General features: G+C 47.8%; 1 protein-coding gene across 7 annotated transcripts in view; it reads left to right on the forward strand.

Annotated features, from left to right (window-relative positions):
* Foxn3 (forkhead box N3) overlaps positions 1-22638 on the forward strand; it is a 377817-nt gene that overhangs the window by 156404 nt on the left and 198775 nt on the right. For 4 of the 7 annotated variants that reach the window (XM_057782270.1, XM_057782276.1, XM_057782277.1 and 1 more), the window contains exon 3: positions 12022-12578. In XM_057782270.1, the coding sequence (XP_057638253.1) occupies positions 12036-12578 (543 nt within the window). In that variant the 5' untranslated portion in view covers positions 12022-12035. Of the gene's footprint in view, positions 1-7634; positions 7910-8097; positions 8195-8726; positions 8791-12021; positions 12579-22638 lie in introns of those variants that run through there. The other 3 variants (XM_057782271.1, XM_057782273.1, XM_057782275.1) reach the window with 3 other exon arrangements.

Consider the following 22638-nt stretch of genomic DNA (forward strand, 5'->3'; position numbering starts at 1 on the left):
TACCAGACCTGGTATTAAAAAGTATGCTCACATACAAGATTATATATTTGCATATATAAATATTAACTCCCCTTTGTAACTGAAGCTCAGGTAGCCTTAACCTCCCTATGTTGTCCAGAATGACCTTTAGCCCTGATCTTTCTGCCTTCACCTCTAGTGCAGGGAGTCTAGGCATGCACCATCACGCTCAGTTTCCTCTTTTTATATATAGCAAATATTTACTCTCATACAAATTAAATTGTTATGCAAATATGTCAGTGTGAAAACTAAACCTTTCTTTTGATTTATTTACTTAACCAGAATCCTGTACTACACACCTGGGTCCCACTATACATTCCTTACAAATATTAGTTCATCAGCACTTGGGAGGCAGAGGCAGGTGAATCTCTGTGAGTTCGAGACCAGCCTGGTCTACAAGAGCTAGTTCCAGGACAGGCTCCAAAACCATAAAGAAACCCTGTCTCGAACAAAACCAAAAAAAAAAAAAAAACCAAAAAAAAACAAAACAAAACCAAAACCCCCCAAATATTAGTTCATTTAACTGTCATTGCAACTCAATCAAAGGCTACTATAGGCTGGGCCTCCCCCAAAAGCTCATGTGTTATAGCGTGGTCCCTCGGGTGGTGGTACGATCGGAAGGTGGAGTCTTTAAGATGTGGAGCCCAGGGGGAAGACTGGGTCTTTGGAGGCAAGCCTCCAAGAGGTCTGTGGGGTCCTGTGACCTTCCAGGTTCTCTTTAGCTTCTAGTCATGAGGTGGTAACTTGTCCCAGCACATACACTCACCGTGATGTGTACCTCACCACAGACCCAAAACAACATGGCCACTGAGGGATAGGAACCTCCAAAACACGGAGCCAAAAAATGTGGTTTTTCTCTTTATGAATTAATCATGCCAGGCATTCTGTAATAGTGACCCAAAGCTGGTGTAATTAGTTATTACAATCCCATTTCCCCTTTAAGTTTTATTATTTATTATTATTTGTATGTGTAATACTGTGTGTGTGTGTGTGTGTGTATGTGTGTGTGTTGGTCAGGATAACACCTAGTTCCGTCCTACCACTGTGTGTTCTGAGGCTCTGCCGTGGGTTGTCAGGCCTAACCATCCTGCTCTTTCACCAGCTGTCCTCTTGTCAACCTCCGCCCACCCCCAGTCCTTTTTTAAGATGAGGAAACTAGACGGAGGGAAAGACATTCTGTCCCTCGCCTGGGGTTATCTAGCTGGGAAGTCCTAGCGTGTGTCTGTTTGGCTGCACTTCTCTGGTCTTGGCATTAGGCTTGATATGTTTGTATATTTATGGTTGCTTCATACATGCTCTCCAGGGAACAGTAGAGATGGCTCAGTAGTTAGGTGTGCTGGCTGCTCTCACAGGGGACCCAGGTTTGGTTCCCAGCACTCACATGCCAGCTCATAACCATCTATAACCCCAGTTCCAGGGGATCTAAGGCTTCATCTGAACACCAAAGGTACCAGGCACATCGGTGATCTGAAGACATACATGCAGGCATAACACCCATGAACATAAAATGAAGTGATAAAAAAACCCTTTAAGATTGTTCATCAAGTCTCCTCCTGTCTTTATGGCTGGTGCCACGTGTATTTTTCCTGGGATTGTTTTCAAGTCCTCGACAGTCAGCAAAGGGTATGGAGGTGATAGGTATTTAAAGCAAATCCTTGTTGACCGAATGAGTTGACTGACCCTGGTTTCTAGACCATCGCTTTACTATTTTATTTATAGTTACAGAGGAGCTGAGATCTTGGTTTTATATTTTCATTTTGCCTCTAGCAGGTGACTTCATAGGCTCAGGGTTGGCCAGGGAGCCTGGGCTAATGAATCTCACTCCACCCATCGCCTGTACTTTTCCTGCTCCCTCCTCACCCCTCCTTCCTTCCTCAACTTAGTCCCCTGGTTTACTAGCTGCTGAAGAAATACTAAGAAGCCTTTCCCAGGCTCCGCCCTCGAGGTTCTGCCTGGCAAACCCGTGAGGGAATGCACAGACGTTGACAAATGGTGACTAAGTCTTCCACTTCACCTAGGAACTTCCCTGCCTTCCAGCTGAGGGTCTCCTCTCTACAGAAGGGAAAAAGTGAGGGTTTTTTTTTTTTGGCAATTATAAACAGCGTACTCATGAGTTATGACTAAGGGATTGTCTCTATTCATGCACTCCTCATACTCAGAGGACAAGCATTCTTGGTCTTTTGGTGACTTTTATAATGACCTCCCCCATCCCACTCCCCACCCCACCCCCCACCGGGTCTGATGTCTGAAAGATTCTTCTGGAATTCAGTGAATCTCATAGTATGGTTCCAAAAGGATGGTTCTTAGGCCTGCGGGGCTTTTTAGGTATGCAAAATCCCAGGTCTAGCCTAGACCTCTGGAGCCAGAAATCATAGGTGTGGGGAAACAGCTGGCAGCATTTAAATTAGCCCCTAGGTAATTCTGATGCACACTCAAATAAGGGGAGCACTCTCCGCTAGGAAGCATAGAACACGGCAAATGTAATGGGTATTCCTTACAGAAAACAGAAAATGCAAGTAGAGAAGAAGCCCCAAACCAAAAGTTCCTTGTTCTTAGAGGGAACCACTAACTTAGTATTTTTCCCCTAATTAAAAAAGAAAGATTTATTCACTTCATGTGCATGTGTGGTCGAGTGCATGCATGTGTACCATGTGTACAGATGCCCACGGAGGCCAGAAAAGCACTGGATCCCCTGGAACTAGAATTACAGGCCTTGTGTGTTGCTGGATGAGGCGCTAGGAACTGAACCAAGTCCTGCAAGTTCTTCCAGCTGCTGAGCCCTCTTCCTAAGTCTGTAAAACACATTTTTACAAAATTGTCTTCCTTCCCTTTGTTTCTGGGGCTGGGGATGGAACCCCAGAGCTCTATGTATGTTAACGTATGCTGTAGCACCGAGCTACACTCTCAGGTCGGTGACAGTGATTTCTGGCCTGCTCTGCCAGCGTTTGTTTGTTTGTTTGTTTTAAGTTTATTTTATGTGCATTTAGTACGAAGGTGTCAGATTTCCTGGAACTGGCATTACAGGAAGATGTAAGCTGCCGTGTGGGTGCTGGGAATTGAACCCAGGTCCTCTGGGAGAGCAGCCAGGGCTCTTAACCGCTGAACCATCTCTCCAGCCCCAGCGTTTGGTTTTCTGTTTTCTTCTTCCCTCTTGTTTCCAACATCCCATTCATCTTTTGAATCCCATTTCCCCGATAATGCAACTTCTGGGTTGTAAATCGCTAGCTGTTTCCCTTACTCTAAGGACAGAGTGAAGGAAACACACTGATATTCCATGAGCGTTGTTATGATGCGTCCACACCTGTTTCCTAATATATCAACCCCGTAGGAACAAGACTTTGGCCCCCTGGCACCTAACACAATGCTCGGTAAATATTTGCTCAACAAACAAGGGCCTTTTGAATACAATCAAGTCATACTCGATAACTCTGCTTGCACCCATTACGACTCCTGCATGGAGTAGAGGTGGTCAGTTTATCCGCACAATCATTCGATGGGGGCTTTTGTCATTTTTGGCTTTTCGAGGCAGGGTTTCTCTGTGTATGCAGCCTTGGTTGTCCTGGAACTCACTCTGTGTAGACCAGGCTGACCTCGAACAGCTCAGAGATGTGCCTGCTTGGCCTCTAGAGTGCTGGGATTAAAGGTCTGTGCTATCACCGCTGGCTTGCGTGGGGGTTTGATGTGTATACTAGAATATTGGGACTTGAAAGGAGTTGCTTCCTAGGCGTTTGAGACAGGGTTTCTCTGTGTAACATTCCTGGCTGTCCTGCACGCCTTTGTAGACCAGGCTAACCTTGAACTGACTGAGATATGCCTGCCTCTGCCTCCCAAGTGCTGGGATTAAAGGCACGTAGCCTCAGGTGGTTCTTAAGGACTTCTCCAGGCAAACTACTCAGGTCTAGGGCACTCCTTGGCAGGTCAAACTCCAACCATATTTTTGTTCGTATCAGGTAGTCTATCATATGCTTTGCTTCTCCTGTGTGTATGTGGGGGGCGGGGCGGGGCGGGGCGGGGAGGCAAGGGGACACATGAATCAGTCAGATTCTTTCCCCGGGAATTTAAAGTGGATAACAGAATTTTTCAGACAGTTTGCAGGTGGTAGGTGTTAGTAATCAGAAGGCTTCAAGAACTATTGCTGGGCAGCCGTGTGTGACCTTAAGCAAGCCAACCTGCAGGGAGGAGAGTAGAGTAGCTATACTGGAGAGAAACAAGAAATATATTGTTTCAGAGGGAGGGAGAGGAAAGAGAAATTGCCTGCTGGCTCCTCCCAGGTCTATGCAGCCAGCTGTGCGGCCTGCCCTGGGCTCTCTCTTGTGTGTGCGTTTCGCTAGCCTCAGTTGCAGGCATCCTGGATCAGTGCCATCTTTCCAGGCTGCCTCAGGACACCTACAGCAAAGTGTCCCTTGTACTGACTTCGTTGTCACTGCTTTGAGGGGGACTGCCAGCTATTCTATTGAGAACCACGAAGGAGGAATGGAGGGCCACACTGACTGGGACTGACTGTTCTAGAACATAAGTCTTTGGGTATACCAGCCCATGTTCAGGTGAGGTGCAGAGTGGTCCTCTCGAGTCCACATTCAGAAAATAGATTTTTTTTCCAATGTGAGTTCTAGGTTAGAGATAGGATTCTGCTGTCAAATAGCTGTATGAAACAATAGTTTAAATTATTTGGCCTGCCTGTGATTTTTTTTTTTTTTAAACAGGGTTTCTCTGTAGCTTTGGAGCCTGTCCTGGAACTAGCTCTTGTAGACCAGGCTGGCCTCGAATTTACAGAGATCTGCCTGCCTCTGCCTCCCAAGTGCTGGGATTAAAGGCTTGCGCCACCACCGCCCGGCCTGTGATTTCTTTTCTATTTCTTTTTCTTTTTTTTCTTTGGGTTTTCAAGACAGAGATTCTCTGTAGCTTTGGAGCCTGTCTTGGAACTTTTCTTTGTAGACCCAGGCTGGCCTCGAACTCACAGAAACCTGCCTATCTCTGCCTCCCTCCCGAGTGCCACTGTCACCCAGCCTGCCTGTGATTTCTTGGCACTCAATCTACAAGAGTATATTTGCAAACCACATGAGGAAAATTGAGCTTGAGGCTATTCCTAAAGGAATTTGGCCCTGCGTGCTAATGTCAAGGATCCATGTCCCAGAGCCAGGGATCTGTGGGATCATAGTTGAAAGAGGGCACACCAAGTTCTCTCTGGCTCACAGCAGAGGTCTGGTTGGGTCGGTTCATTTTCCATCAACAGCAGGAAGACCTGTGGCCCTTACACATCAGATAAGGTCCACCCACCACTCTGTCTCCAGGATGGCACCACCTGACTTCTCTTAGCACAACTGTAATGGAAAAGGGAAATTAAGAAATCAAGTTATGGGGCTGGAGAGATGGCTAAGAGGGATGGTTGAGGGCACCGGCTGCTCTTCCAGAGAGGTCGTGAGTTCAAGTCCCAGCAACCACATGGTGACTCAAACCATCTGTAATGGGATCTGATGCCCTCTTCTGGTATGCAAGGCATACATGCAGACAGAGGACTGGGGAGGCAGAGGCAGGCAGATCTCTGTGAGTTCAAGTCCAGCATGGTCTACAGAGTGAGTTCCAAGACAGCTAGGGCTGTTACACAGAGAAACCCTATCTCGAAAAACCACCCCTGCCCCCGCAAAAAGTCACAAACAAAGTTTGTTGTGCCTTTTATGTCTCCTGCCTGAGTTAGAGGTTGCAGGACACCATCTATTAGGACTTAGGAGTGGGTTCCCGGGAGGTCTCATGTTTGTGAATGTAAAACCAAAAACCTTCAGAGGGAAAGGCAAGAAAGGAAAGGCAAGCCCATTAAAGGCCACTTGCCGCACTCACTGCGCTCCACCCTTCACTGATGGCTTCTTCGAGCCAAAACTAGTTATGTTTGTTCAAATTTTTGTTCATTTGGCATGACCAGCTCACACACTTGGAGGCTAACAGTTGGCACTGAGTTTTAAGAATGGCATGGTTTGGACGTAATCACCTGGGGCTCACATCCTTCTTTCTGGATATAGGGAGAAGGGCTGGGGAGAAAAGGACGTGTTCTGCCCATTTAATGTAAAGAGATGCCAGGCTAGAATGTGAGAGGGTCTGGGAGGGTTCGCAGGGCCAGCGGCTGATGAGAGGAGAGCCTGAAGAGTACAGCTTCCCTGAGGTCAGTTCTGACTTGATTCTCTGGTGGCGATTAAACACTGTCAACTGTTGGAGGAGTGGGACCTGTCCTAGCCGAGCCACAGGTGACTGACCTTTTGTCCTCTTGTGGTGATCAGTACTGGTCCTCAGAATCACTGGTGTGGGGCGCTAGAGATGATCTAATATGTCTGCCACGGGTACCTTCTGCTTAGTCACATTAAGTGCTCAATAACATCGGAGGTGGGACTGGATGACCTCAGGCTTACCTTGCGCCTGCTTCTCCTAATCTTCTAGTTGCTGGCAAGTAGCAAGGTCTCAGGGAGTCTGAATTGCTGAAGGTTGCCTGCCACCTACCTACTCTTGGAGTTTAGTTAAGTGGGGGGATTGAATCTCAAATTGTTTGAGTTTTCTCCTTCTTCTTCTCATTTTAAACAAAAACTTCTCAGGAGCATATGGTGTTTCACCTTTCTCCCTTCCTGTCCCTGGTCTGGCTAGGTTAAAAGTTACTGCCGGGCTGGAGGGTTTTCAGCCTAGATCACAGAGATCTGGTCTGAACAGCTGTCCACTGTAGAGGTGGGCGTGGGAGGATGGCTTTGGGCTTCTCTTTGTAGAACCTGCTCGCCTAGCTACCTGAGAGTGGTGCGCAATCCTATTTTTATTTATGTCACCAGCAGGGTGTCCTGTTGGACTCTGCTTTCATCCTCTCCAAAGGCAGCCGGCTGGTGTGCCTTTAGCAGTGGGTGGCCATTCTCTGGAGGTGCCTGGAGACTGGAGAAGTGGCGGCGCAGTTCCCGGGGGAGGGGGTGTTTGCAAATTATCATTTTAATTTATTAAGCTGGAAGTGTGAAGGAAGGGAGACTTGTTTTCCTTCCAGATGCAGAGGTCGGATGGGGAACCCACTGTCGTTTCATTTGGGGTGTACCTCTCCCTCCGTGGTGGCGGCCATCCTCCCGCCCTCCGCAGCCAAGGCAACCTAGGCTGGAGGTTGGGGATCAGTTTTTCGTCCCCGGCAGGAGATGCATGGTGGTGGAGGAGGATTGGACCCGCCTCGGGAGTGCTGCAGTAGTAGTTGGAGAAAAGTGGAATCTTCTCTCCTTAACCTCAGAAGCCTCGCTCGCGTCGTAATTCTTTTTATTTTTACTTTCGAGCCTTGTAAGGCAGGCGGCCGGGGTAAAAGCGCTGCGGCGACACGTTGCCAGCTGCGCAGCACCACTCATGTGGCCTGAAGCAGGGGAGGGGGCCAGCCACGCGCCACCTGCCCTGGTCCCCTCGGTCCCCGGGTGTTGCAGAGGAGCCCAGGGGCCCAGCCTGGCCGAAGGGCCTCCCTAAGGGCCCGCGCCGCAGCCCGGGGTCGCCCGGCCCACGTTTTCCGTCTCTCCCGCTCCCTCCGCCCCTCCCTCCCCGCGCTTCCCCTCCTCCTGCCTGGTCATGTGTCGCCTTTTTTTGTTTGCAGTGGAAACAATTTCTCGCCGCTCGGCGCGCCCCGGACCCGACGCGCCGCAGCGGAGGCGAGCGGGAGGCGGGACGGGGCGTGGAGAGCGGCGGGGCCGGCGGGAGGACGCGGCGCCCGCGGACGCTCGCTCGGGGCCCATGCCGCGCCGCCCCCTGCACCCCTGCCGTCCGCATCCGCGGCCACCCCCCACCGCCCGCCCAGGGCTCGAGCGTCCTCAGCGGGGCCCCGAGCGATGCCCGCTGGGCGCCCGCGAAACTTTGTCGGCTGCACTGAAGGCAGCGGCGGCCCCGCGCCGCGCTTGGCCAGGTGAGTCCGTGCCCTCGTCCTCCCGCGCCACCCAGGCTGGGGTCCTCGCCGGGGAGCCGTCGTGGTGGCCCGCAGCGGTCGGAACTAGGCTCACAGTGCGGGGCGCGAGCCAAGCTGGACCCGGAGTGGGGAGACCCCCCCCCCCAGTCCTGAGCCTAGAAGTTGCTCGACCAGGAGTTTCCTCCACCGACGAGCTGGCTGCATTCTCGTGCCTCGGTTTCCCTACAGACCCGGAGAGCGACAGAGTTGGTATTGTCTGCGAAGCAGGCATCCCTAGCAGTCCGGGTAGGTCAGAGGGTGCCGATCAACTGGAGACCCCAAGACCGCGAACGGGCGCCTAACAAAGATCCCCTCCCTAGCCGAGCACGCTCAGCACCGGCCGCGAGCATCCCGAGACCCGCGGGGCCCTGCTCCTCCGCACCCCGATTCTTTGCAAGCCTTTCTGGGTCCCCATGTGAGTTGGGGGGGCGGTGGGTGCTTATTGATTTGTTTTTCGGCTCGCCATGCTGCGGCCAATAAAAGGTTTATGACATCTGACCGGCAGTGAAGGTATGCGAGCTCCCAATTGCCCTGTGTACGCGGAGAAGAGCAGTTTTCTCGTTGCCTGGCAACGCCGCTGATTGACGGAGGGCACAGCCAATCGCTGCTCTCGTTGGTCCCCTTGAAATGTTTTTGACAAGTACAGTAAAAGGGAGTGGAGCGCGTGCGTGTGTGCGCGCGCAAGGAGGGGGAGGTTCCCGGTCCCCCAAACTCGAGACTGCCCAGCTTCGGTTGAGGAAGATTTCTCAACTTTTTAAAAAGTTCACCGCTAACATCTCTTCAGACCTGGGCCATAATGGCATTGTCAGTTATTTGGAGACGTTCTGCTATTAGCAAAAAAAGTAAGATTTCCTGCTCCATTTTTCTGCGTTCAGAGAAAGAAAGGAAGATAAAACATAGGAAGTCATAAAAAAAGGAGGGTGTGTGAAACGTAACCAATAACTTGAAAAATTTAAGGCGGTCACTGATGGGTAACTATTCAAAGCAACGTTATTAGCAGCAGATTAAGAACATTTGCTTGGCTGCAGGCTCACACTCTCCTTCCACCCCTCTAAAAGAAGAAAAAGAAGGGGAAAGAGATTTGGAAAATTTCGTAGTTAGGGATAATAATGGAAAACTCCTCAGCTGTGGTTGTTGTAACATAGAAGTTGTTACTCAGGAGCCTTCCATCCTGTTAAAAAGCGTGGGATTTATAGGGGTGCAGTTAGTGGAGAGTTTGGGGAAGCAAACAATCCGGGGTTTAGGGACTCCTTCAGGCCACCTCTTCTTGGCATTAGCCTTTAGAATTTTTTCTTGCAGGGCCACTTTGCCGGCAGTGTTTGTTGAAAACAAAAGAAAACATGGAGAATAGCATGTTAGTTCCTTGGGGAAGCTGCTGACAAATAAGCAAATTAAAAAGAAAGAGAGCAGTGTGTTGTCATAGCAACTGTGCAATTAAATTACTTTACTGTCAGCCATGATATAATTTTCCTGTTTGGAAGCTCAGGAGACATAAAACTTTCATTTGGGGCTAAAGTTGACTTAACTGGTTGGGTAGTTCTCTTTTGTGTGGCTATGCTGGCAGTTAGACCCTTTTCTAGGGGACTCCGAGAAAGCTCTGAGACAAGATGGCCCTGATTTTTTTTTTTCCATGAGGAAGTTAAAAGCAGTATCAGGCTGGATTCAGTAATATCTCCAAAACTGAAGATACAAGCTAATATTTTTTTTTATAACATAGATTAGCTCCCTTGTTTGATAGAAATATTTCCGTGGATGAATTGGATTCTTTTTGACTGCCTTCTGTGGGTTGGGCTATGAAGCCCTGTGGCAATTTTTTTTTTCTCTTTAGAGTTTGCATCTTGCATCCACTTGGGAGCTGTGGCCCTTGCATTTCTGTTCAGCTGGTAGGTGAGTGCTGCAGCATGCTGGCACCTTGCCTGGTGTTTGCAGCTCTGCATCATGCTTTCTAGAATCCAGTTCTAGAACTTCCTGCACTGAAACTTCCTGTGCTGTGGTAGTGGATAGTTAGAGGCTTGGAATGACTGACCATTTGCCTTCTCTGGACACAGTGCTTTAATCCCTCACTGAGCCAAAAGAGAGATGCTGTTCTTAAACTAAGGCCGTAGGTTTTTTTTGTTTTTTTTTTTTTTGTTTGTTTGTTTTTTTGGTTTTTCGAGACAGGGTTTCTCTGTGGTTTTGGAGCCTGTCCTGGAACTAGCTCTTGTAGACCAGGCTGGTCTTGAACTCACAGAGATCCGCCTGCCTCTGCCTCCCAAGTGCTGGGATTAAAGGCCTGCGCCACCACCGCCCGGCTAAGGCCATAGTTGTAACTCTGCACACATGGAGTGAAAGATCTGTTGTCCTTTTTATCTTGTGTTGTGTTCCAGACGGTTGTGTCTGTGGGGTTATTCTGTTTGTGAAGCTGCCGTCTCCTTGTATTTTCTTGTCAGATATAGATAGTTTTGCTGTCTGTTCTAGGTCACTGATAGGGGATGCTGATGGTCGGGGGAGAGTCTGCTACGTTTTCTGTTGAGTTCCCCTTTCTGTTTTGAAGTTTCTAATTGCTCTCTCAACTTCATTTTCTTCATGAATTCTAGTTCTAGTTAATGGCGTATTTTTCATTCCCTTTGGTTTTTTAGTGCCTGAGGTTACGTGCTTTTTCTGTCTAGGTGTGATGTCCTTCCTCATGTTGTAGTCTGAAGAATTCCTTGTTGTCCTTGTTTACACTTTTCAAATGTAATTAAAGTTGCAGTTTTTCCTTATGATTTTTTTGTAGGACAAAATAAAACCAACCAATCAAACCAATGGTTTCTGGTTGCAGTTTTACCTCCAAGACCCTGAGGTGGGTCTTTTTATAGGATTGGAAGTAACTCTCTTTGCCTTCCCTCCCATCTCATTATTTTTCCTTACATTGAAAAAGATCACATTTATTATATATGCACATAAGTGAACACACACATATGTATACATGTGTGTATATATGCACATGTATGTCTGTATGTATATATGGGAGTGTGTGATTGCCACAGTGCACGTGTGGAGCTCAGAGGACAAATTGCTGGAGTTCCTTTTGCATCCTGTAGGTCTGGGAGCTTAAACGCAGGCCATGGGCCTCAGCAGCCAGGGCCTTTACCTGCTAAGCTGTCTTGTCAACACTTTTCTTTTTGAGATTGGATCTCCTGTAGCACAGCTTGGCCTTGAACTCTCAGTCTTCCTTTTTGATTTTTCAAGACTTTATTCTGTAGCTTTGGAGTCTGGAACTAGCTCTTGTAGACCAGGCTGGCCTCGAACTCACAGAGATCCGCCTGCCTCTGACTCCCAAGTGCTGGGATTAAAAGCATGCGCCATCCTCGCCCAGCTGAACTCTCAATCCTCTTGCCACAGCCTGCAGAATGCTGAAATTGCAGGTGTGCTGGGATTACAGTTGAGTGAGCACTTTCAGACCTGGCATTTCTATTTTTCTTTTTGAGGAGGATAAACAATGAGACTGGAAATACAAAACCACAGTAATTGTCTATTACACATTTTTTTTTTTTTTTTTTTGGTTTTTCGAGACAGGGTTTCTCTGTGGTTTTGGAGCCTGTCCTGGAACTAGCTCTTGTAGACCAGGCTGGTCTCGAACTCACAGAGATCCGCCTGCCTCTGCCTCCCGAGTGCTGGGATTAAAGGCGTGCGCCACCACCGCCCGGCTATTACACATATTTTGTTGGGTTTATCCTGAGTCTTTGAAGAAATCTGCATGTTATGGATGTGTGTGCATCATAATAGAGGACCAGAGACGCCAAATAGTAATGTTCTGTCTCCTCTGGTCACAGGGAACAACTGTAGACCCAAAGAGAAGCTGCTTATGATGAGTTTGCGCACAAGAGTCCCACCTATGCCCCCAGTTGTCACCATGCTGCTAACATACTGAGCTCATTTTTCTTCATTGTGTAACTGTGTGGTGGGCTTGTGTGACTCCCATGTGGGTGACCATTGAGGCCATCACCATGTTACTGAGACCCGGATGGGGGAGAGGGAGTTAGGCGGGACCTGACTCTGATTTCTGTTCTGCATTTCTCCAGCTCCTCACTTCTCTTTGCTGTCCTTCCTAGGAGCCTTCACGTAAATGGGTCCAGTCATGCCTGCCAGTAAGAAGCCGGAGAGCTCAGGAATCAGTGTGTCCAGTGGACTGAGTCCCTGTTACCGGGGCAGCGGATTCTCCAAGGCCCTCCAGGAAGATGATGACCTGGACTTCCCTCTGCCTGACATAAGATTAGAGGAGGGGACCATGGAAGATGAAGAGCTGACCAATCTGAACTGGCTGCATGAGAGCAAGAACTTGCTGAAGAGCTTTGGGGAGTCGGTCCTCAGGAGTGTCAGTCCCGTCCAGGACCTGGATGATGACACCCCCCCCTCCCCCGCCCACTCGGACATGCCCTATGATGCCAGGCAGAACCCCAACTGCAAGCCCCCTTACTCCTTTAGCTGCCTCATATTTATGGCCATCGAGGACTCTCCGACCAAGCGCCTGCCAGTGAAGGATATCTACAACTGGATCTTGGAACATTTCCCGTATTTTGCGAACGCACCTACTGGGTGGAAAAACTCAGTGAGACATAATTTGTCGTTGAATAAGTGTTTCAAGAAAGTGGACAAAGAGAGGAGTCAGGTATGTTGCCTAGGTCACCTGGAACTGGATTTATGTTTTGTTTTAACCTCAAAAGTTTTTTTTGGGGGGGGTGCATTAAAAATGGATGCTAGTCACCATGCTGAAGTAGTTATGAGTGGATAATCTGACACCTTAGATAGTTGTGAAAAACTATCTTCCGTGTATTGGGTAATGCTTTTTTTGTTGTTGTTGTTCTTGGGGGATCAGTTTCTTGAGAGGGTACCGTGATATAATTTCACATAATCTTACAACTGAGGTTTGTAATTTTACAATTCAGTGTCTTCATGTCTTCCTTCCACGTGGTTGGGTTGGTTTGGCTTTAAAGTTCAAAGATCTATGTGGCATTACACAGTCTGTTAATGGGGGGGGGGCTTTATTTAAAAGGAAAATTGACTCTTTTTGAATATTGAAAAAAGACAATGTCTCAGACTTCTGGAATAAGTGGAAGATGATGTATTTTTGAGACTTGAATATACTTATTTATTCTTTTTTTTTTTTTTTTTTTTTTTTGGTTTTTCGAGACAGGGTTTCTCTGTAGCTTTGGAGCCTGTCCTGGAACTAGCTCTTGTAGACCAGGCTGGCCTCACAGAGATCCGCCTGCCTCTGCCTCCCGAGTGCTGGGATTAAAGGCGTGCGCCATCACCGCCTGGCTATACTTATTTATTCTAAGACCAATCAGAGACTGGAAGTGTGGGTGACTTTTATGCAATCCAGTGTGTATGTAAGTGTTTGGCAACATGGAAACTCTACTAGTATGAGTCCTGGCTTCGGTTGAGGTTCCCACTAGAGACTGGCTTTAAAACGTTTGAAGTTTTTTTTTTTTTTAATTATTTTTTACTTTGTGTGTGTGTGTGTGTGTGTCTATGAACATATGTATGAAAGTGCAGGGGCTTTCAGAGGCCAGGGGTATCTGAAGCACTTAGAGCTCAATATACATGAGCCATCCACTGTGGGTCCTGGGAACTGAACTTGGGTCTGCTGCCAGGCTGTGGGCAGACCATGGGCACTCTTAACTGCTGAGCAAATGGTCACAATACCGGTGACATCAGGGGTGTGCTGGTCTCTATATTCGTGAGCTGCCTTCTTTTCTGGGGCCTTAGCTTTATGTGTATCTGTGATGATCAAGGTACCTCTCCTAGGGTGAAATCTGTCATCCTTGGGAACTTGGTCTCTCCTTTTTCTAAGTGTTTGGAAACCAGTCCCAGGACTTGACTGGGTTCCATTCTTTCAGATAATTTTAAAAACTTAAAAACTGTTCTCCTTCAAAGGGCCAGGCTGTGACATTAAACACATTTGTATAGGTTACTTGTTAGAGGCAAGAGCGAGCGGGAGAGCCTGAACCAACAGTTCAAGGCTTAGAATGTGGACCAGGAAGTGTTCAGCAGGCCCCGGGAGCCGCATGCCACTGAAGAAACTGTGAAAGGGCCTTTAGCTCCATGTCATCCCTTCTGCAGGTTACAGCATGCCTGCCTCTCCGCGTCTGACATAGCGCCACTGCACGTAAAAGTAATTCAGCTAGTGCGTGCGCAGTCTGAAATGTTACACAGGACCAGCTCTAAGTGTGCAGTGAGACTCGCGAAGACGATTCATCTTCCTGCCCTGCTAGCAAGCACTAGATGGTGTCCGCGGAGCTTACCAGGAGGGTCTGCCGAGCCCCGACGGGATTCTGGGAGACTCATTTTTCCAGGGGAGTTGGCTGTCAATCTGGGCAGATGCTGATACCTGTTGACAGGGAGTGTTTTGAAGGACCCGAGATTGTTAATCTTCCAAATTGTTGAGTTCTGGCTTTGCAGCCCAGGTGCTGACCTGTATTGACATGTTTTTGATCAAATGCCAGTCAGTTTTGTGGCTGAAAGTTGGTTCCCAGCGTTTTGATGCTGTTAAAACAAAGCTACAGTTGTGAGTTGCTCCCCCAACCCCTGCCTACCCCCACCCCCCTTTTCTTCTCTTTCCTCGGTGAGCAGGAGGCCTCTGGTGACTGAGGGTTCAAGTGTCAGGCATATTCAGTACTGCCGGGCCCTAGCCCTGGCCTGTTTCCTGGGGGTTTTCTCCTGGATTTGCTGAGTAAAAGGGAAGGCATCCTTGCTGATACATTGCCCAGTGAGAGTCCCCTGGGCTCTGTAGATACACTTGTCTTCTTCCCAGGGCGTTTTACTTTGGCACTAGGTTCAACTCAACACAAATGGCTGAGCACACCCAAATGTTTGTGAGGAACGCTTGGTAGATGAAGGTGAGGATAGGAACCAGGCTCGCGTTACACCCGCCCAGTTAGCCGAGGCTTCTTCCTTTCTGTTTTGTTTGTTTTTATGTTTTGATATGTTTTGGAAACTGGAGAACAGTTTTAAGCTTGGCATAGCAGTGGGAATGTGGAATCCAGTGTGATCCTCGTCCCCAGGGCTTGGAACGTAGACCCTGCTGGACAACTGTTTGGCTGGGCCCCTGGAGCAGGAGGGAACAGAGATTGCATCAGTCACTGAAGGCACCTCAAACTGTAACCATTTCTCAGGCCCTTCCCTGGAGATTTGGTTCTGAGGCTGGGAAAGTTGGTTGTTCAGAGGCTTCCAGGTGCCTAAGTAAGGCCCCTGAACCAGGGAGGGGGTCTTTCAGGGGTCAACTTTTCCACGTGCTGGTTTATTTATTTGTTTTTGTTTGTCTAGTAACACTAATAGCCTAGGCTGGCCTTGAATTCAGCTATGGGTGACCTGAATCGACCCTTTGCGTCCACTCCCCAGTGCTGGGATTTTAGGCCTGTGTTTGTTTGTTTGTTTGCTTTTTCTAAGTACTCAGATTTTATCAGGAACCTTGTCCCACAATAAAGTCAAGAGAAAATACAGCTTTGCTTATGTTTTGCTTCTCAAAGTGCTTCAAAAGACACATTAAATTAGTTGTTGTTGTTTGATCTGGCTGGCAGAAGTGGATAGAATAATATGAATTTGTGTTCCTGTCACCCCATGATCCACGGCTAGAGTTAGTGTTTAACGAGAATTGTCTGGTTTCATTCATTTTCGTTGCTGTTGCTACTCCTGATGTACTTTGAAGACAACTGAGATTGTGAGTCATTTTATTTCAACAGGCTATAGTGTTCAGGAGACTAAGACATAGTTCGTTACATAGTCGCAATGATAGTGTGTCTGTCTAGTCCTCATTCCCCCATCCCAGGCTCCCAACTACCCTCCCAAGTGAAGAGACCACCTAAGCCAGGTATTCAAATATCCAAGATGGTTAAGTGTTTGAATTAGGACCCCAACATGGTTTACGCATGGTTCCACTGGTTGGGATGCTTTGTTCGGGTTTTCATTTGTTTGTTTGATTCTATTGCACCACATCCCTTCCTTTCCCACTATTTCTTTCCCTGTTTTTGTTTTGTTTTTTTGAGACAGGGTTTCACTGTGTAGCCTTGGCTATACTGGAACTCAGGGATCCATTTGTCTCTGCCTCCAAAGTGCTGGGAATGAAAAAGCCTGTGCCATCACCACCCACCTCTCCCTCCCTCCTGTGTCAAAGACACCCATCTCTTGGTCTTAGTGTATCTTGCATCCTGCCTGCCTCCTTGTGGTGTCCTTGAATTTGTCCCCATTCTACTGGGAGGGAAGTGAACTCAGACTGTCTGCTGACTCCCAGGCTCCTTCCCTGGGAACTCTGTGTAGAGGAAGGTCCGTAACCCTGAAACTTGTTTAACTTGCTTGGAGGATGCCGCCGTCAAGCCTGGTTCATGTGGGTTGACTGTTGCCTATTCTGTGAACTTCCACATCTGTCTTTCGTCCTCGCTCAGATCAATCAAGGTCATATTGTTGTTCTTTTAAAAGTCTGGGATCATGTTCTTTTTTTTTTCCCCCTTTTTCTTTTTGACACAAGCCTTAGGACTTGTACTTAGCATGCACTGACTTCTCTGGGGACTTGAAAATGAGAAGTAAAAATGCAGTTAATTTTTATAGACGAGACGAGAATGGAGCAGGTATGTGCGTTTCTATTTCCGTGCTTTTTATTTGTTTCCCCTCTTGCTGTTTTAACAAAAAATACTGTCGTCACCAGAAGGTTTATAAAGGAAACACTGTGGTTTATAAACACAGAAGTTTATAAAGGAGTACACAGTGTGCTTGTAATGTATAAGGCCGACTGCTTTGAATACAGCTTTGGCCTACAGAGGTGGCTGTGTGCCATCGCTGAACGGGACTGAGGAGGGAACAGGACTCGGATTCTGGTGTTGGTGGTTGGCGGTGCCTGGACATCTTGGTACCTCAGTTTTCTTGTGTGTAGAGGCAGTCATTGGAAGTAGCTCAGTGCTGTTTAACCTTGGGGTCTTTGACGTCTGAGGCACTGTTGACCCACTACCTGAATTCGTTGGCAACATATTAAGTGCTAATGAATACTGTGTTTGTCTAGGGAGATTTTCTGAGATTTTGCTTAGGGTCCCCCGCCCCCAATTCCTTTTCCCTCTGTCTTTCATTCGATTGAGCATGCTAAGCAAGGTCATCATAATCACAGTGGCATGGCCATACGATGCCTGGAGGAAACACTCGTGCCATTGCATAGGAGACAGGTACAGTCCTGATTAATTCTGGGAATGCAGCATAAAGAACTATAGCAGGTCAGAGTAAGTGTAGAGACTATTTGCTCTTGATGGAGCAAATGCTTTCTTTCCCAGTAGATGCAGAGACCTGCCTTTGCACCAAGTGTACTGCTTCTTGGTTACTGGTCTCAGTCCATGTTCCAGCTCCCTTGCCTTCCAAGACCCCTGTATTGGGGTTGGGCCTACTTAGCGCCCCTGCCTATGTAGGAAGCACACATACATACTCTCCTCTTGTCCTTGTCTCTGTGATTAGTCTGTTCTCTGAGCACCTCCCTAGTGGATATGATTCCTTTTTTTAAAAAAAGATTTATTTATTTATTATGTATACAATATTCTGCCTGCATATGTACCTGCACCCCTGAAGAGGGCACCATATCTCATTATAGATGGTTATGAGCCATCATGTGGTTGCTGGGAATTGAACTCAGGACCTCTGGAAGAAGAGTCAGTGCTCTTAACTGCTGAGCCAACTCTCCAGCCTCTCCCCATGTTTTTTAAAAAAGGTTTATTCATTATGTACACAATATTCTGCATAGATATGATTCTTTTGTTTTGTTTTTGGTTTTCTTGAGACAGGGTTTCTCTGCAGCCCTGGCTGTTCTGGAACTCATTCTATAGACCAGGGTGGCCCGCTTGCCCCTGCTTCCTGAGTGCTGGGATTAAAGGCATGCAACACCATGAGCTAACACTTATGATAGTTTCCTTTATGCATAGTAACCTCTTATTTCTGCCTTCTGTTGGAACCCAGAATATTTCTGTTTCCTGTGACACTGGTTAGTATATCTGTTTAACTAATGATCCCTTTAGGAGGAAGACTGCCCAGCCCTGGCCTTGCCCTTACTTGCCGTGCCTTCCCTTGCCCTTACTTGCCATGCCTTCCCTTGCCATGCCATGCCTTTCTTCTTTCTTTGCTCACAGTGCTCTTTGGAGGACAGCATAGACTGGCTGCAATACAGTCCATTGGAATACGGAGAAATGTGAGGCGGTGTGGGAGATGCTTCCGGGGCCAGTGACGGCCCATCAGTGCCTGCAAGGGGCTGCTATTTCCTGTTGCCTGTCTGATTGAGATTTTGGCATGTGAATGTACCATTCTTGCTCAGGACTCTCCTCTGCTCCCTGGTCCACGAGCTCTCGATCGAGCTCAGATGAGAGGTGCCGAGTATAGTGTAGAAGATAGGTAGAATTTATTTCAGAGTAAAGTGGGGTACTCAAAGGTACCACCACAAAGGGATTAGAGTGGACAATAGCCAGAGAGACCATTGTGCTGAATAAATGGGCAATAGTGCACTTTTGGAAGATAATTGAATGTACTTATTTACTCCAAGACCAGTCAGACTCTTTTATGAAATCTGGTGTATTATGGGTTGAGGTAGACTATGCTATTTCTTAGTGTCTGGTGCTGATGGTGTTCCTGGTGGGTGTTTCTTCCTAGGTGATTGATAGGCCCATTTGAGTTAAGTGTGTGTGTGTGTGTGTGTGTCTGTCTGTCTGTCTGTCTGTCCAGTGTCCGTCCGTCCATCTTTTTTACTGTCTAGCCCTGACTGGCCTTAAAGATGTGTGCCACCACATCTGACTACATTATTTTTAGTTATGTCTCTGTGAGTGTGTGCGTCTGACTGCAGTTGGAGGAGACCAACATCTGATTTCCAGAGCTGGAGCTACAGACAGTTGTGAGCTACCCGATAAAGATTCTGGAAACTGAACTCTGCAAGAGTGGTGTTTGTTCTCTGGAGTCATCTCTCTAACCCCCATTTGGATTAACTCTTAAGGGACAAAACTGTGTCTTTGTTCTTTACTGGATTGCCTCTGCCACACCGGAGCCTAGGGATCGTTTAGGCAGTTTGGAATATCACGTCAAGTGAGAGCTCTTCTTTTGGATATTAAGTCATGGGACAGAGTAGATTGAAAAATAGGGAAAGAAAATGTAGACCCTTTGAAGTCTAGCCACACCAGAGGAAATATTAACGGCCCTGACCAAAATCTTCATATCTCTAGTCTCCCTGCCATATTTTTTTTTTTTTTAAAATTGATTTGTGTTTTTTGAGACAGGATCTCACCATGTACCTCTGGCTAGCTCGGAGCTCCCCATGTAGACCAGGTTGACCTTGAACTCTGAGAGCTCTGCCTCCCTAGTGCCAGGGCGAAAGCTGTGTGCCACCCCACAGCCCTCGTATGGTATTTGAAATCTTTAGAAGCTGCAGTTGTGGTGCCTCCTCCTTTCACTGGGTACTTGGCAAGTTTTAAAGGATACTTTCTGATTCTCTTTAGAGACTATGATGCTTTCCTTTTCTTTAAAGTCTTCCTCAGCAGGGTGACAGGAGTTGGGGTCCAAAGCTGTTTGTGAAGGAGGAGGGGTGGTCTATCAGCAACCTCGCAACCTCAGGGAAAGCATGGTTAGTATCTGAAATTGGAAGAAGGACTTAGAGCTCAGAGGCAGGCAGGCCACATGGTAGGGCCTCTGGACAACTGTATGAGGGAGGCCTTCTAGTAAGGGTTAATGTAGTACTTCATCAAAGGGGCAATTATTCTTCCACTCGCCTTAGCATATCTCCAGGTGAATCAGCTCCGCTGGGGGTGTGGGTGGAGTAGGGAAGGCCTGGCCAGGTGACTGACATGTCTAGTAGTCAGCTTAGGTGTGTTGGTTAGTTTTCTTTCGTCAACTTGGCACACACTGAAGTTACCTGAGGAGAGGGTGTGACAGCCTAGAAAATGTCCCCATTAAGAGTCTCTTGTTAACAAGCCTTTGGGGGCATTTTCTTGATCGTTGATTTGATGTAAGAGGTCCAGCCTACTGTGGTCAGTGCCGTCCTCGGGCATGGGGTCCTGGGCTGTATAAGAACTCAACCTGAGCAAGCCAGGAGGAGCAGGCAGTAAGCAGCATCCCTCCATGTGCTCTGATTCGGCTCCTACCTGGGCTTCCCCCATGAGGAACTATAACCTATACGTCAGATGCTCCTCCCTCCCCAAGTTGCCTTGATTTTAGTGTTTATCACAGCAATAGAAGACAAACTAGGACTGGAGGGGACAATAGTATAGAATGCTCTACTCTACTCTTTGGAGCAGATCAGAAAGTCATGTCTCCACCCGGGGCCATAGTATTTCATTCTTGTGGGCTCCTGGCGTGGAAGGGGCAGTTTCAGTGTTTTCCTGTTACCAGGGCAACAGGAGGCAAAGTCCAAGCAGAACATGAGGGAGAGATCTGTCTCCATTTGCTTCCAAGACTGCCAATCCCTTTCTAGCTATCTCACAGAAATCTTTTCTTTATATAAAAATGTTATTATTATTTTATGTGCATAATGTTTTGTCTGCACACATGTCTGTGCGTGCCTGGCCCTGAAGGTCAGAAGAAGTTGCTGGATCCCTTGAAACTTGAGTTAAAGACAGAGGTGAGGCACCATGTGGGTACTGGAAATGAAACCTAAGTCTTCCAGAAGAGCAGCCAGTGCTCTTGATCGCTGAGACGGTGCCCCATCCTCTGATGGTATCTCAAGGCTAGCATCCTCTGTGGTCCCTCCAAATCCTTGACCCCTGCTGGCCATGTTTCCTGGCTGATCCTGTTCATATGTTCCTTCCGTTTCCTATTCTTGTGGATGGGCTCTGTCTTCATCCTCTGTATAGCATGTGAAGACACATACCTACCTGTTATCCCTCTCAAGTCTAGCTGTTTGTCTGCTCTTTCGCTCGCTCGCTCGCTCGCTCGCCCGCCCGCCCGCCCGCCCATCCATCCATCCATCCATCCATCCATCCATCCATCCATCCATCCATCCAGTAAACTCAGTCCCCAGTTTTCCTTCTTGAAGTCCATAACTCTAGAGGTATAGAGTGAACTCTAATTGTTATTACAGGGGAATTGTACCTTCTTGTGAGTTATTAGCCTCATGAGTAAAATAATTTAGCCACTGGGGGTTGTAGCTCAGTAGTATAGCACTTGACCATCATGCATGAAATTCTAGGTTCAACCCCTAGGGGGTAGGGGCTTTAGAAAAATGCCATCTTAGAAGGCAGCTCAAGGGTAGTTTTAGCGTTTGAGAGGACAAGAACAGGGCAGGCAAGTTGTATATCCGTAGCTGCTGGGGGGCAGGAGATGGGTAGGCGAAAAGCGATAGGCATGCCTTGTGGATTAGGGTCCAAGTAAGTAGGTGGGCTCAGCAGTGAGGTTAGTAAGCAGCTACACGGGGAAGAGAGTGATGGAGGAAGGTCATTGGTTAAAAATAAAGAAACTGCTTGGCCCTCATAGGTTAGAACATAGGTGGGTAGAGTAAACAGAACAGAATGCTGGGAGGAAGAGGAAGTGAGCTCAGATGCAGGGCAGCTCCTCTGAGAGACAGACACCATGCTCTCCTCTCCAGAGCAGATGCGATGAAGCTCCCACCCAGGATGGACGTAGGCTAGAATCTTCCCGGTAAGCACACCTTGGGGTGCTACACACATGAATAGAAATGGGCCAAGCAGTGTTTAAAAGAATACAGTTTGTGCCGGGCGGTGGTGGCGCACGCCTTTACTCCCAGCACTCGGAAGGCAGAGGCAGGCGGATCTCTGTGAGTTCGAGACCAGCCTGGTCTACAAGAGCTAGTTCCAGGACAGGCTCCAAAACCACAGAGAAACCCTGTCTTGAAAAACCAAAAAAAAAAAAAAAAAAAAAAGAATACAGTTTGTGTGTTTTTATTTCGGGGCATAAGCTAGCCAGGCGACCAGGAGCTGGGGCAGCAGGAACACAGCCCGCAGCTCCCACTACAAGAGAGAGAGAAAAAAATCCAAACTCAGGGCAAGAATGTTTAGGACTATGACTCATTTCTGAAGAAGAGACAGAAAGGGAAAAGAAAAAGTTGGGCTCTTTGAGTAGAACTTAGCAGAGCAGTCAGTCTTGGCAGTGAAGGTGTGTGTAATCGACTGGACGGGGGACAGGGCTTCTTGGACACACATACGTTGTCTCCTCAAGGGAGTACTTATTCTCTCCGTCACCTTAGTCTGTCTTCTGTTGAATCAGCTTCCCGTGATCTCCTGTACAGGTGATGGACAGGCCCTCTTAAAGGAGTTTATATAGTATGTAGTATTTGGGACAGCTTGGAATGTCATGTTTCTGTCCAGGGCCAGAAAGCAGCATTCTATTCGTTTGACCTGGAGGAGGTAGCTTTCCGTTGGTAGGTCTCAACAAAGGCCCCCAAATCCATTTTTTCATATGGTGTTTTGAATTCTAAGGAGGGGCAAAGCTGATACTCCTCTTTCTATGTTGCCAGGAAACAAGGAAGTGGGGTCCAAAGCTCATTGTGTCTATCCTCAGTGGGCTCAGAGCCTGCTGCCTGCCCAGCTAATGACAATAGTGAGCCCTGCTCACAGGAGTTCCTGGCCTTATGAACTCTACCTACAGAACACAGCCTTTTAGCTGGTGAAACTTCTCCAGGAAAGCCCTTGGTCTATCATTTCAGTGCTCTATCTCCCTTTACCTCTGTGTCCTGCTTCTCCCATCTTCACTTTCCTGGGTCCTCTGTA

This window comes from Chionomys nivalis, chromosome 10 (genome assembly GCF_950005125.1).
Source record: "Chionomys nivalis chromosome 10, mChiNiv1.1, whole genome shotgun sequence".
Classification (NCBI taxonomy): Eukaryota; Metazoa; Chordata; class Mammalia; order Rodentia; family Cricetidae; genus Chionomys; species Chionomys nivalis.